The sequence below is a fragment of the Myxine glutinosa genome, chromosome 3 (genome assembly GCF_964187855.1).
Source record: "Myxine glutinosa chromosome 3, kmMyxGlut1.1, whole genome shotgun sequence".
NCBI lineage: Eukaryota > Metazoa > Chordata > Myxini > Myxiniformes > Myxinidae > Myxine > Myxine glutinosa.
This window is the reverse complement of record NC_136263.1, coordinates 170,866,961-170,881,781: the sequence shown is the minus strand read 5'-3', so window position 1 is coordinate 170,881,781 and position 14,821 is coordinate 170,866,961. Positions and strand designations below refer to the sequence as shown.

General features: G+C 41.3%; 1 protein-coding gene across 1 annotated transcript in view; it reads left to right on the top strand.

Annotated features, from left to right (window-relative positions):
* Window positions 1-14,504, top strand: part of BSDC1 (BSD domain containing 1) — a 37,413-nt gene extending 22,909 nt beyond the window's left edge. Inside the window, exons 8-11 of the mRNA XM_068109840.2 lie at window positions 11,239-11,320; window positions 11,536-12,009; window positions 12,943-13,046; window positions 13,698-14,504. Coding sequence (XP_067965941.1) covers window positions 11,239-11,320; window positions 11,536-12,009; window positions 12,943-13,046; window positions 13,698-13,727 — 690 coding nt within the window. The 3' untranslated portion in view covers window positions 13,728-14,504. The remainder of the gene's footprint in view (window positions 1-11,238; window positions 11,321-11,535; window positions 12,010-12,942; window positions 13,047-13,697) is intronic.
* The last annotated feature ends 317 nt before the right edge of the window (window positions 14,505-14,821 follow it).

Below are 14,821 nucleotides of genomic sequence, written 5' to 3'. Positions count from 1 at the left end.
AACCTTTCACTCACTCTAGTTACACTCACCACACTGTCTGCAAACTCCTCAGAAAACAGGACACCAACACCATTCACGCCCTCCGGGCACCCTTGCCACACGAACTTGTATTTCTGTCCCTGCCTACCCTTCACCATTCTCACACCAGTTCCCTTCCATCTCGTCTCCTGCACACAACATATGTCCACTCTTCTTCTGGCCAATACTTCCACCACTTCTCCTGATCTCCCTGTCATTGTCCCTACATTCCATGTCCCAAACCTCAGAAACCGATCTCCACGTCGGGCATCAGACGTTTCGTCTTCATAAATGGAATGATTTCCACCCTTGCTTCGATCGGGTTCCCCACCTTGAGTTTTGACGAGAGGGAGTGGGGTCCCCCACGGGGTACTTCGGGCTGTACCCTGCCCATATGTAGTCGTAATTGTCATGGTTCTCTTTTTGAGGCAATGTTTTTATGGCCGGGTGCCCTTCCTGACGCCAACCCCTTTAGTCGCCTCTTACGACATGCAGGGATACGGTGTACCTATTCTGAACCGGGGTACACACCGGTATATATATATATATATATATATATATATATATATATATATATATATATATATATATAATATATATATATATATATATATATATATATATATATATATATATATATATATATATATATATATATACAGTGGAACCTTGACTTACGAGTGCACCAACTTACGAGTTTTCCGAGATACGAGCCGTCGCTCGGGCGGTTTATTGCTTTGAGATGCGAGCCGAGATCTGAGTTACGAGCTTACGCTACCCGCCACCAGGTGGGTTCCGGTCACGTGGTTATCTTGCCGTGCAAGTATCTCTGCCGTATATCGCTGCTGCTTTGTTTTCGCATTTTGGTTATGTTGGAAAATTTCTTAGTTTTAACCATGGGTCCTAAGAAATTGAGTGCCAAGGGAAGAGAGGATGATGTGCTTGGATATAAAACACGCAATCGTCGAAAAACATGAGCGAGGTGTGCGTGTTGTCGACTTGGTGAGGCGGAAGTGAAGGCAGCTGAAGATTTTATTATAACTGAGAAGAAGAAGAGGATGATGTGCTTGGATATAAAACACGCAATCGTCGAAAAACATGAGCGAGGTGTGCGTGTTGTCGACTTGGTGAGGCGGATGTGAAGGCAGCTGAAGATTTTATTATAACTTTTGCCGAACTGATAGAAGCCGAACGATACATCCCCCAGCAAATCTTCAACTGTGAGGAGACAGGGCTCTTCTGGAAAAAGATGCCGAGGAGGACGTATATAACGGCAGAGGAGAAGAGCATGCCAGGCCACAACTTGTTCAGAGTGCCGGCGATAGCTCGCCTTCTCTTTGTGGAAAACACGGTGAGATCCTTAACATCCAACAACTAATGGGACGCAAACGGGGCGCCCAGTTTAGCGGTACACACATTGATGAATCACCCTGCCTGTGATTCACCCATGACAGGTTATAGCTGGGTCGGGATTCAAACCCAGGCTGGACAGTTTAGAGTCAAGTGTGCGTACCTCCAGTCCAGGCCATCCTGCCAACTTGTATGCTGCATACAGGTGAAATATAAAGCGCGAGATATTTTTATATATACAGTCATCCCTCGCTATATCGCGGTTCACTTTTCGCGGATTCGGTACATCGCGGTTTTTTCTCGCTAGTATATGTAAAATTATATCGCGGATTTTTCGCTATATCGCGGGATTTTGCGGTATAAATGTATTTTTATATACTATTATTTTAAATATTTTTGTGGTAAAATAAGCATTTTCTAGCCTAAAAAATTAAAAAACGTAAAGAAATAAGAAAAATACAGTATTTAAAACATATTACAAGAAATAAAATACTGTACATAGTGTACAGTAGAAGGGTAGACAAAGAGTCGTGCGTATGGAAAACGCCAGTACATTCATCATCGTCATCACCTTCATCGTCATCAGTACTGCACAGCTAATTCATCATCATCTTCATCACGCAAGTTGTAGTATTGAAGAGCCGGGGCTCTTGCTTGATACGGACGAAATGACGGGCAAGACACAAACTCGTCCGAGAAGATATTTATTCTCAAAACCAACTCGGGAACACTGAAAAGCCCATTTATCGGGCTGCATTATAAAGCACAACCAGAAACCGAAAGCCACGCCTCTCAAGCGTGGCGTGCTTCGGTGAATCGGTGGTCACGTGATCAACAGGTGTAGCTGATTATACCCGCAAAGCGCGGCACGCTTTAGCGGTCACGTGACCAGCCACTCTCGCGCCGGGAATCCCCGCCGGTGACGTCACCGGCTGGAGCAAGGAGATTCTGATGCTGGTCTTGCTTGGGGAACCCATGGGTAGCTACAGTATCTTCAATGGTGAGTACCCATTAGAATTTTATATGTTGTTAAAATTACGTATGTTTAAGAGTGTAAAAAGTGTTTAAGAGTATAGGAAGTGTTTATAAGAGTATGGGAAAGGTTAATAAGAGTGTGGGGAGTTCATAATGCTTTAAAATATATATATATAAAAAAAAAAAATATGGTCGCTACTTCGCGGATTTTCGTTTATCGCGGGGGGTTCTGGAACGTAACCCCCGCGATAAACGAGGGTTTACTGTACTGTATATTTAAAAAAAAATTGGTGTGGTTTTTGGCGGGCTGGAACGGATTAATAGCATTTCAATGCATTTTAATGGGGAAATTTGATTTGAGAAACGAGCAAATTGAGTTACGAGCTCGGTCACAGAACGAATTAAACTCGTAAGTCAAGGTTCCACTGTATATATATATATATATATATATATATATATATATATATATATATATATATATATATATATATATATATATATAATATGTACACACACACACACAATTGTTTGATGGAATTTATTTTATTTTGCCTTCTTGAGAAACTATTACCTGTGCATCCTAGGAAATTGGATTCCGCAGTAAGTGTAAAAAATATATATTTTGTTCAAGAAACGTGCTTGGGGGATTTTTCTTTTTATTGCCTTTTGAAGTTTGCTTTATTGAATACCAGAAATAAATCCCATGCGGATGCAATCTAAAGTTTGTGCCGGTCAGGTGAGCAATTACTTTTGAAAGCCAGAAACAAGTTTCCAACCAAACTTGTGTTTTGACCGAAGATTTGCTCTGTATGTATTTATACCCGAGTGTGTTGCACTTTAAGCAATCTGGCAAAAGGTTGACAATAAATCTTGGGTTTACCGAAATAGTTTTTTCTTATCTATTTATCTTTTTATAAATATGTGTAACCTTCCAGGTTTCATGTGAGTTTCATCGAACGAATTGTATGTGAACCGAAAGGGCCTTTCGTCAATATGTCTGATTATTATCGTTATTGTTAATTTGTTTTTTGGTGAATATTGCTTTCCTTTTTTATATTGCTTTTATTTCTACATTTTGGAAAATAATGATCTACTATTCTGCTTTTACCTTTGGCTTCGAGAAGTAGTTATTTATTCGTATGGAATTAAAATGACATTGTTTTCGTGGATTCAATAATTTGGCCAAAGTTTGCTTGTCACAGTTTCGATAATCTTCACCGTATTGTTTGTGCACACATTAAATATCCGTTTTTGTTGTCACTTTGCTCATGATAGATTGTCTTAATCTTTTTAAGCCTCCTCCTATAACATAGGCTCCCAAACATTTTTGTTCACGACTCAAAATTTGAAATCGCATTGGCCTCGCAACCCAAATGATAACAGTAACCTACTTAGGGCAGGTACCTACTATAAAAATTGTCAGGGAAAATGCTTTCGACGGGACCCCCCTCATCCCCTCCCCATCGCTGTAAGATCAAGTGGTGCATAATCATCAGAAGAGCCTCACAACCCTGGGTTTGTGAACCCCTACTCTACAGAATAGGAGAAGGCTTATTGCTGTTGAATGGTTTGCTTCTTCAATCAGTGGCCCCAATTTTAATGGTACCACTGAGTTTTTTTTAGACCCTTAGGAGTCCTAAACCACAATTTCGAAAAAAAACAAAAACTTCTTCCTGCACTTAAAATTTCCGAGCTGTATCAATTTACAAGCTGTATTTTGGAGACAGCTGGGACTTTTAGAATGAAATTTTGCATCAATAATGTGAATAGAAAGTATATCCCTCTGGATAGCTTGGAGCAAGGCGCATTTACTTTTGATATTTCCATCATACCCCTCTGGGATAAAGGTCAAGCAAGGTCTTACACCCGTAGGAGTAATAAACCACCATTTACGTTTTTCACCCTTTTTTCTGCCAATGTCTGAGGACGTGGGAATTTAAAATTGTATTTTTTTATCAATAATTGGAATATAAAGTATGTGGGGATGAATTTTTTTGACCTTGACCCAATTTATATGTATGGTCATGACCCAATTATAGACTTTAATATTTTCACCATAACTATTCTAAGGTTTGGCCAACAGGAATGAAATTTTCCTTTCTAGATATCCCAGAGCAAGGTGTATTTACACTTGATTTACATCACACCACACTGAGTTAAAGGTCAAGGTCAAATGGCGGTCTGGAAAAAAAAATAAACATATGTTTTTTTTTTTTGTCATCGATCAATCTTGCCAATGCGGAATCTCAAGGGACTGCTTGACCTTCCAAGATGTTCTTGCATCATAATACTGTACAGGGGTTTCTCGTTATATGCCCAACATACGTTCCAGAAATGTTGAACTTGTAACAAAATGACAGAAAGCGGGGAAAGTTACCCCTATAATAATAATAATAATTAGTGTTGTCTGCACGGCCCTTCTTTAAAATAGTTTGAACAGTTGTCGACAGCAAACCAAGATAGCGAGTGATATTGGCTGGTTGTTCACCATTCTTATTTAATTTCACTATGTCTAATTTGATAACCCATAGTTATACGACTGCTTTGCTGCTTACGTGCAGATTCACCCTTTTTGTTACCACTTTTTTTTAACACTCATTGTTCATCAATTACCATGCTAAAGTTCACAAAGATAAAAACAAGAAGAAGTATGATACTTGCAAAATCCGCGCCCGCCCCCCCCCCTCCCCCCACCAAGAAAAAAAAATTGCATTCATACAGCAAATTGTCCATTTCATTCAATATTAAAATTGACGATCTTGATCAAAGCTCGGGTTAACAGGAGGAAAAGTGACGATTTTTCAGATGAAAAATGATGATTTTGGAATGTTGACCTTTGACCTTTTGCCCTCAAAAAATAGTTAGTTTTCCTAATTTAGTGACTCGATGTGCAAATGCTGTTCAATTTTCAAGTCAATTGGAGAATGAAAAATTGAGGATTTTTGACAACGGCCTATCGTTGTGCCTTTTGGCCTATGTTGACCTCAAAAATACTTGGTGGTTGAATTCAGTGACCAGATATGCAAGTCATCTTCAGATTTCAAGTCAATTGGATGAAAATTGAGGATTGTAGAAATTTAGAAAAGTTGGTGACCTTTTGACCTTTTGACCCCAAAAACAATAGGCTTCTTGCTTTTGACCAACTCCACCATTGGGTGAAGTTTCGTGAAGATCAGTTGAAAATTGTGACCTGTAGGCCAGTGACAGACAGACAGACAGAGAACCACAAACGCAACCGACCAATATATACTTGAAAAATCTTCGATTTTGCAAGTAATAAACAGTAATGTACAGTATGCGGAAGCATCAAGTCCAACAATGCACAGTGTGAGATCGAGTCTGAGAGGGAGAGGATGCAGTGCATTGTGGGGTGGTATGCGGGGAAGCTGATACACAAAGCATTGTGGTTTGGGACACCTCGTAACTGGTCTTCCGTCCAATGGACATCAGTGCAGGGAATTGTTGGATGCATAATGAAAATGTTCCTAAGTAACTTATGGGACCTGTATGTGAAATGACGCATTGCGGGAAGACTTGTAATGGGGACCCCCTGTACTTGCATTGAAGTTGTGCACCTGACATTTGATTTGTGTGCGTTGACCTACTTTTTCGGATTGTGACCTAGTTAACCAAAAAACACTTTTTTCATTATAACTTGAATAATTCTACTCCGATTTACACGATGTTTTATGGATAGATTGTAGATGGGGACACATTTTCGTAATTTACATTATATCCGTAAATGTTGAAGGTCAGGGTCATATGGCGGTCCGACCAAAATATGCCATCATTAGATTGTGAGCCAAGGGTAAGTCGCAGGCGATCACCAAGGGTAACCCAAGGGAGGCTTACCCTTGGTGATCGCCTTGTGATTATAGATATCTTGTTTATTTGTTGTGAATTAATCAAAGACTTTTCACTGCTGTTCACATTCCATATTGGTGATACTCTTCACTCTCCTTCAGAATGTCCGTCACTGCTGGCAGTATTTTATTTGACGTCCATTTCATGACATAATTGCAGAAGTGTACAGATTAATATTACTTGGTTATGCAAGCATATGGAATCGGATGCAAAGCCTGCACAGCGTCGTTTTAGATGTCATAATAATAATAATAATAATAATAATAATAATGCATTTATTTTATATAGCGCTTTTCAGGGAGCCCAAAGACGCTTTGACAGAGTGCAAAACATAATGCATAGCAAAACATAAAAACAATTGCAAAAAAAGAAGAATCAATAGGGAAATATTCAAAGCACAAAGGAGGGAGAAGGAGAGGAGATAGTCAGGGGTTCGATGCTGTGGGTTAAATGTTGAATGCAGTGTTGAACAGGTGGGCAAGAGGTAGCAAGAGATGCAGAAAAGGAATTGCCAATATACCCTCTACACCCCACCTCAAATGGCTGACACGAAACTCGCCAACCCTTCTCCCAGCACTCTGCCTCCAGCTCACTGTACTTTCCTCTCTTCCTCTCGTGCACCTCCTCCATGTTCTCTTCCCAAGGTACTGACAATTCCCCTAAGATGACCTGTCTTGTTGCACCTGATCAAATGACAATGTCAGGCCGCAACCATGTCACACAGATCTCCTCTGGGAATACCAATTGTGGCTTTCGGTCTGCCACCACCTGCCAATCACAAGCATCTGACAGCCCTCTTGCTTTCCACCTCCTCCTCCTCTTTCCACCTCTTACCACTTGGCCCTCTTTGACAAATCACACCTCTCCCCCATCAGTCTCCTTCTCCACTCTTCTCTCTCTCGATCTCAGCACCTCTTGTTGCACCATCTGCACCACCACCGCCAGCACCTGATCATGTCGCCACCTGTATATTCCTGCTGCCAATGCTAATGAGCATGCACTCAGTGCATGCTGCACCGTTCCCACACCTCCACACAAATAACATCTCTCCTCCTGCAACAACCCCCACAATCTCAAGTTTACTGGTGACGGAAGCACATCATACGTTGCCCGCAACAGGAAATTCAACAATGTTGGCTCCATCCTCCAAATCTCTTGCCACTTCAATATCCTCACCCGCACACCTTCCCACTTAGTCCAAGCACCTTGCTGGGCCTGACCGACTGCTTTCACATATCTCCCCTCCTCTTCCTTTCTTCTCACCTCCCTCTCAACCATCTTCCTCCTCTCTTTCACACATGCCTTTCCCCATCGCTCATGCTCCATTCACCCCACGCCATGCTTCCCATGCTGTACCATCCCCATGACCTCCTCCTGTTGCAACCGCTCCTCCATCTCGTCCACCTCTGCTCATTTAAATACTTTTTCATATAAGTTAGGATGGAAAATATGAGGAATGTGAATGGTGCATAATCTGAGAATATCAACTACTCTAATATTTATAAAATACAGAGAGGAGTAGATCACTTCCTGTCCAACCCTGTAAACATCAGCCATCAGAGCAAAGTTGTGGATCGAGTTTGCTGATTTCCCTTACCAAGTATTTTGCCAATTTTATGTGGGTCATGTGAAACCTAATTGTTTTATCCTGATTGGCATTTCTTTTTCGGGGACCAAGCATGTAAAAACAAGCGTTACGCCTCGGTCCCCCGTCGGTGAAGTGATGCGAGTTGACAAAGTGGAAGACGCAAGGCGGCCATCTTGGATTTTGACGTGGCGACCTAATTTTCAATAGCGTTCTTCCTTATGCCTAGATACACCCACACACCAGATTAGAAGTTGGTACTTCGCTTATTTTTCAAGATATTCCGCTCACAAGGTTGACATACATGGCGGCGGCCATCTTGGATTTTGACGTGGCGACCCAATTTTCAATAGCGTTCTTCCTTGTGCCGAGATACACCCACACACCAAATTAGAAGTTGGTACTTCGCTTATTTTTCAAGATATTCATCTCAAGGTTCAGACATACATGGCGGCGGCCATCTTGGATTTTGACGTGGCGACCCAATTTTCAACAGCGTTCTTCCTTGTGCCTAGATACACCCACACACCAGATTAGAAGTTGGTACTTCGCTTATTTTTCAGGATATTTCACTCACAAGGTTCAGACATATATGGCGGTGGCCATCTTGGATTTCGACGTGGCGACCCAATTTTCAATAGCGTTCTTCCTTGTGCCTAGATACACCCACACACCAGATTAGAAGTTGGTACTTCGCTTATTTTTCAGGATATTTCACTCAAGGTTCAGACATATATGGCAGTGGCCATCTTGGATTTCGACGTGGCGACCCAATTTTCAATAGCGTTCTTCCTTATGCCGAGATACACCCACACACCAAATTAGAAGTTGGTACTTCGCTTATTTTTCAGGATATTTCACTCACAAGGTTCAGACATATATGGCGGTGGCCATCTTGGATTTCGACGTGGCGACCCAATTTTCAATAGCGTTCTTCCTTGTGCCGAGATACACCCACACACCAAATTAGAAGTTGGTACTTCGCTTATTTTTCAAGATATTCATCTCAAGGTTCAGACATACATGGTGGCGGTCATCTTGGATTTTGACGTGGCGACCCAATTTTCAACAGCGTTCTTCCTTGTGCCTAGATACACCCACACACCAGATTAGCAGTTGGTACTTCGCTTATTTTTCAGGATATTTCACTCACAAGGTTCAGACATATATGGCAGCGGCCATCTTGGATTTCGACGTGGCGACCCAATTTTCAATAGCGTTCTTCCTTGTGCCTAGATACACCCACACACCAGATTAGAAGTTGGTACTTCGCTTATTTTTCAAGATATTCAGCTCACAAGGTTCAGACATACATGGCATCAGACATGCATTGCATCAGACATACATGGCGGCGGCCATCTTGGATTTTGACGTGGGTTTTCCCCACACACCAAATTCGAAGGCGGTCCTTCGCTTACGCATGGACGTACGGATGGACGGACGGAGGGGAAAACCATAGTCCCCCTTTCGCTCCGCGGTGCGCAGGGGGACAAAAACTTGGTCGCCTTTTGTTATTAGACTTCTTATTTTTCTTTCCGCCAAGTTTTGTGGAAGCGGTTGGCGTCGGCGTTGTTAGTTTGATTCGGTTGAAACTTTCCAGGAATGTCGAGGCCAATTCGAATGGATGCCATCTTTTTTTTTTCGAAAATTTGATTTTTCAATCTCCATGGCAACAAGCTTGGATTTAAGTGAATACTGAAAAAAATCTTCTTTGAAACTGCATATGCTATTGATTCGATACTTGGCAGGTTATGATCGACTACACATGTTGTCGATTCGGTTTCGGTTTCGAATGGGGGGATGCTTGATTATTCGGTTTCAAAGATGATGTTTTAATCTTTTAGGTTTTCACCTTAAATTTCACAAGATGGCGGCCAAACCACATGACTGATGACTTCATCGTGCATAACATGCCCATGTTTTACTGCCATATGTCACTACTGACATGTTACACAGGTCTTTAACAATCTTTTCTTTGTTTGAATATCCAAATTCCTTCTCAATAATCATTGTGTGTCCCAATAAGTACTCTTTGCCATTCTATTTCTCTTTTTGATTTCTGTTCGACACTTTGCATCCTCTGTTACCCTATTTCCACAATATGTGTAACATGAAACTTGTTTCAGAAGTTGTCCTACGGCCCTGACGGTAACCTTCGTGCTTAGTGTTTTCTCAAAGACCATAAATTTTGTCTTTCTAGCACTTATTTCCATCCCATACTTTTTGCAAGCCATGTTTATGTTGTTAATTATGAGCTGCAGCTCTTCTCCAGTGTTAAAAATCACTATGGTGTCATCTGAATACCTGATATTAGTAATACCTTTGCCATTTACTTGTATGCCTGAGGAATTTTGCAAAGTGTCTTCGATTAATTATTATTCGCAATACATATTAAATATTATTGGTGAAATAATTGTGGTTCTCTCTGCCACACTCCTTTCTGCACTTCCAAACTTCTACTCCGATATGTTTCGGAAATCCCCAAGATGTCAGTCTCCATCCTTTCCATATATTGTGTGACGTTTGCAAGTTTTCCTGATTTGAATAGACTTCTTGCATTTCATGTGGCACTTTTCCAGCAGTAGCTTGACTGCCTCACATCTTGCTCAGCTTGATGCCATGGAAACCAAGGCCTTCAAGATCATTGGCTGAAGGAATCTCCTATGCTGAAGGTGAGTCTCTGGGCCCATCACTTTGCCATTGCAGACAGGTTGGTGGTCTCTGTCTTCTGCCACCTCCTTTTTGATCTTGCACCCTCTACTCTATATGTGCTTTGTCCTCCCTCCCCCCTCCCCCCCCCCCACCCCTTCACCACAAGGTTTCTGCAGGGCTCACGTGTCCACTATTTACTGGTGAAACGACTTAAATCCAGGATCACTGCTCACCTTCATTCATTTGTTCCTCTTCTTTCCCCGTCTGTTGAACCAACTTCCACGTCCTCTTCAATCACGTTCTTCCATCCAGGTCTTCAAGACAGCTGGTCACCACCATATCTCAGATCGCCCTCAATCGAAAACCACTGTTTTCTACCCTTGTTAACCCCCCACCACCCACTCTACTGTTCGTTTTGTATCCTGTTATGTCCTGATCATTGTACTCGCTTTCCATGAGCCTCAGCTATGTACACAAAAACAAACAAATAAAATCTCTCCACGCGGTAAAAAACAACAACAACAACAACAGTTGTACCATGGCCTGAATATGTGCTGATTGGCTGTTTACAACTGATAGCCCATCATCTTGTTTTACAATGGAAAATAAAAGCTTGTGTTCATCAATCTATTTCTTTCTTTTTTTCCAAAAACATTACGTACCTTAAGTTTCAATCATTCGATTTTTTATTTTTTTTGGTCTTTTGTTAACTTTTCAGTTCTGATGTGCAATAATAGCCTTTTTATGGCTGATATGCTCGGTAAATGTTTTCCATCTACATTATTCTGTTCTAGGGAGAGGCCAGAAGAGCAGAGCTGGTGAAACGTGCTCATCCACGCAGTGACGAAACAGTGCTCTCCTGGGAAGACGAGGAAGGTTCGACTTATTCCCATAATTCCTGTAACTTAGTGCACTGACCCGTGTTAGTAAAATTTCTATACCGTTTTAATGAGAGTCCTCAAACAGTTTTGAACCATGTTCAATGACATTTTCGTTGAAGGTTCTGTAACACTGAATGGATGCATGTATTCGGAACAGATGAGTTGTGTTCTGGTTTGCACACTGACTCTTCAGCCGTGTGCCCCTTGCAGATGAATTTCCCAAAGCTCCCACGAGTAACCTTTGGCCTGATCAGGAATGCATCATCCCAGGAATGGAACACTCGTCGAAAAACCCCGAGGCTTATGAGGGTCGGACTGAACATTTATCTGATGCCGCAGATGGCAGGTCCATTCGTACGGCTGTGGACCATTTGCACTCCTCACCCGAATCGCAGTCACAGGCCATAGTTCTTTTGGATTCTGAGATAGTCCACAATCCCTGTGATGATGCTGATGATTATGACGATGAGCCTTGTGATGGTGTGACCATCTCGAGCACGGAGGACACTCTTTCGACTCTCACCCTGGCAGCCTCGGACTCGGTCGTAGCCTTGACAGCAGCTGATGGTACATCCAATACGGAATTGAGGCGTGTGGCTGCAAATAGAGAAGAGAGCGCAGATCTGCGTGTTTACGATCTACGGTCGGACAGTGACAAGTCGACACCTACCAGTGCCAAGATCGGTGAGATTGATTATTGGCGCTTAACCTACTGAGCAGTTTGGTCCAGGGAAGAAACAAATTATCTCGCCACCAGCATGCACGTTGCCATGATTATCATTTTAATTAATTTCAATGTGATTCTTTTGTGAAATTGCAATCCGTTAATACGTTTATTTTGTTGTCTTTCGGAGGGTAATTTATATGGTTTTGACCTTTTCTCTTGGATGATTTTGTAGTTTCTCTGGTGCACAACCCACTTCTTGACATTGTTACCTCTGAAATGCCAATTGCATTATGGGTATATAATTTTTCTGTTTTCTGCACGAATCGGGTTGTTTTTATTATTGCTGGTGTGGCGCGACGCACTTGCTGCACACTTTGTGATAACTTGTACCCATAACAAGTCTTAGAAATCCCCTTTTGCGTTCGTCACCGGAGGGCAGTGCTTTTCATGAATATGCCTCTTTTTTTTTACTGATTTTTTTTTTTGTTTTGTTTTTTTTGTTTTGTGGTCTACCTGGAGTTTACATCTGGCCAACTGATTGTGGTGCTTCTTCATTTATTGCTTTTGATATGCCTGCCTGCCGTGTGTCACGGAAGATTTACAGTGTCCTGCATCAGTCCATCAATTGGTACCTACTGATAAGTGACGGTTAAAAGCGGTTTTAGGGTAAAGTGTGCTCATCTCTTTTCCGCCACTTTACATTTTTGCAAAAAGGCAAAAAATTTTGCCAGTAGATTGTTAAAACAAGCCTGGAATAAAATTTGTTGTTTACTTATGGATGTCATAAATGTATTTTATTGCTTGAGGTATAAACCATTCTGGCTTGCATTCTCAATTGGCAGGTTTATTATTTTATTTTTTTAAAGCTTAGGACATCAGCGTTTGAAGGTATATTGCACAATTTTTAAAAATAGAGTGCTGCGATTGTCATGCACACCATTATTCCTTAGGTTCAAGCACAGATATCAGCGAGGACTGGGAAAAGGACTTTGATTTGGACATGACGGAGGAGGAGATCCAGCAGGCTCTGTCGAAGGCTGACGTTCCGGGAGAGGTACAGGTTTTCATGAATAATGTTTTTACAGCTATTTCTAATCTCTGGTTTTGATTAGTAGTTGTGATAAAGTTGTTGGTTTGTTTTATTATTTGCAGTTTATTGCAATAGTGGGCCCAAATTTTCATTGTTTTTCACAGCCTTGTAGCATACCTGCTTGCTGTACTGCTTGAGCATTAGCTTTCTTTTCACCAAACCCAGATGTACTTGGGCCAAGGCTGGTGGGGGTGGGGGTGGGGGAGGAGAGGGAGTGGAATAAAACTCATTATTATTATTATTATTATTGTTATTATTGATAAATGATGCTACCTTTATTATTGTTAATCTTAAATTAGTATTAATTGATATATATGCTTTGTTGAAAGGTTATCATTGTTTTAGTTATTTATTTTGTTATTGGAATGCCATGCCATGGAAGGATCTATTAAGCTGCCCTATACACCTTAATATAGCATGTGTTTAAAAGATGGGAATTCTTTCGCATTATTTGTAGGTAATCATATGAATCAATTCAGGAGGTCATGACAATTATATTGGCATGTCACATTCCACATGAGAAAGCTCCACAAAACGCATGTGACACACACACACACACCTCGTCCATTTATTGCAGATAATGTTGGATTGCTTTGTCTCATCTTCTTGTCGCAGCTGGAAGGAGACTGGGAAGATTGGGAATAGAGGCATCCACGAGACCCGAGACCGTGTTTATGACTCCAGATCGACGATCAGATCCTCACCAATTGCAATTCTCAAGTAATCCCACCGGACGTGCCAACAAGGGTCATCACGTGAGGTTGAAACGAGGCGCAACACTTTCCATCGGATTTGCCAAACGACCATAAACGTTTCCAATTTGCAGCACTTAAAATGAACTATGATGGATTCTGTGCAAATATTGGTCTTTGTATATTCAGGTTTCTCATTTATGCTTTTATAATTGGTTTAGTCGGCATATTTTGATTCAACTAAGGCTACTTTGTATCGAAAGGTGTCGATGCTTGTGGTTATGAAAAGCGTTCATATGGAGTTTGGTTGCTGTTATTATAAAACTTGTTTTGTGCAGATTGGATGGACATAGTATGCAAGATTTTTTTTAAAGGTGTTCTTTACCTTTCGGTACAAATGGAACCCGCCATGTGAGGGAAAGCAATGAAACGAAGGAGGAAGGAAGTTGTGACCGCTATATTTCTTTCATTTCAGGATGTATGTTGAGTGCGAAACTTTGAAGTCTCAAACGATGTCTTGAAAACGTGTTGTTTTAATATTGAACCTTACCATGTGTTACGTTCACCATTGGTTCTTTCGGTGTACGTTTGTAAGAACGAGACCAGCCAACCGACATCCGGTTTCCATTTAGACGTGTACAAAAGCATTGGGTGTGTAGTCTTCGTGCACACAGTTTCTGAATGCCACCCTTGTGTATTTGTGATATTAATTAAATGCACTGAAATAAGCCGGTGACGTTTTTGTATGCTTTTCTTTGTCACCCATGATTGGTTTTTATCATCAAACTTTTATTACCCATACTGCACCAATTGCCTCACATCCTGTGGATAATTTATTCCGCGGGATGCAGCCGGTGCATTATATGTTTTGCTCAGCTGTTCTGGGGGTTAAGGGGAGAAACCAATTTAAGTAACTTTACTGAGGCTTCAGGCAAGCCAAAGATGGTATGTCACTTTTGACTTCTTTCTCACCTTGTTTTGCTTGGTGTGTGCATTGCCACGGTCATTAGTCGGGAAACCACCAATTTGCATTTTACGCTGTTTGCA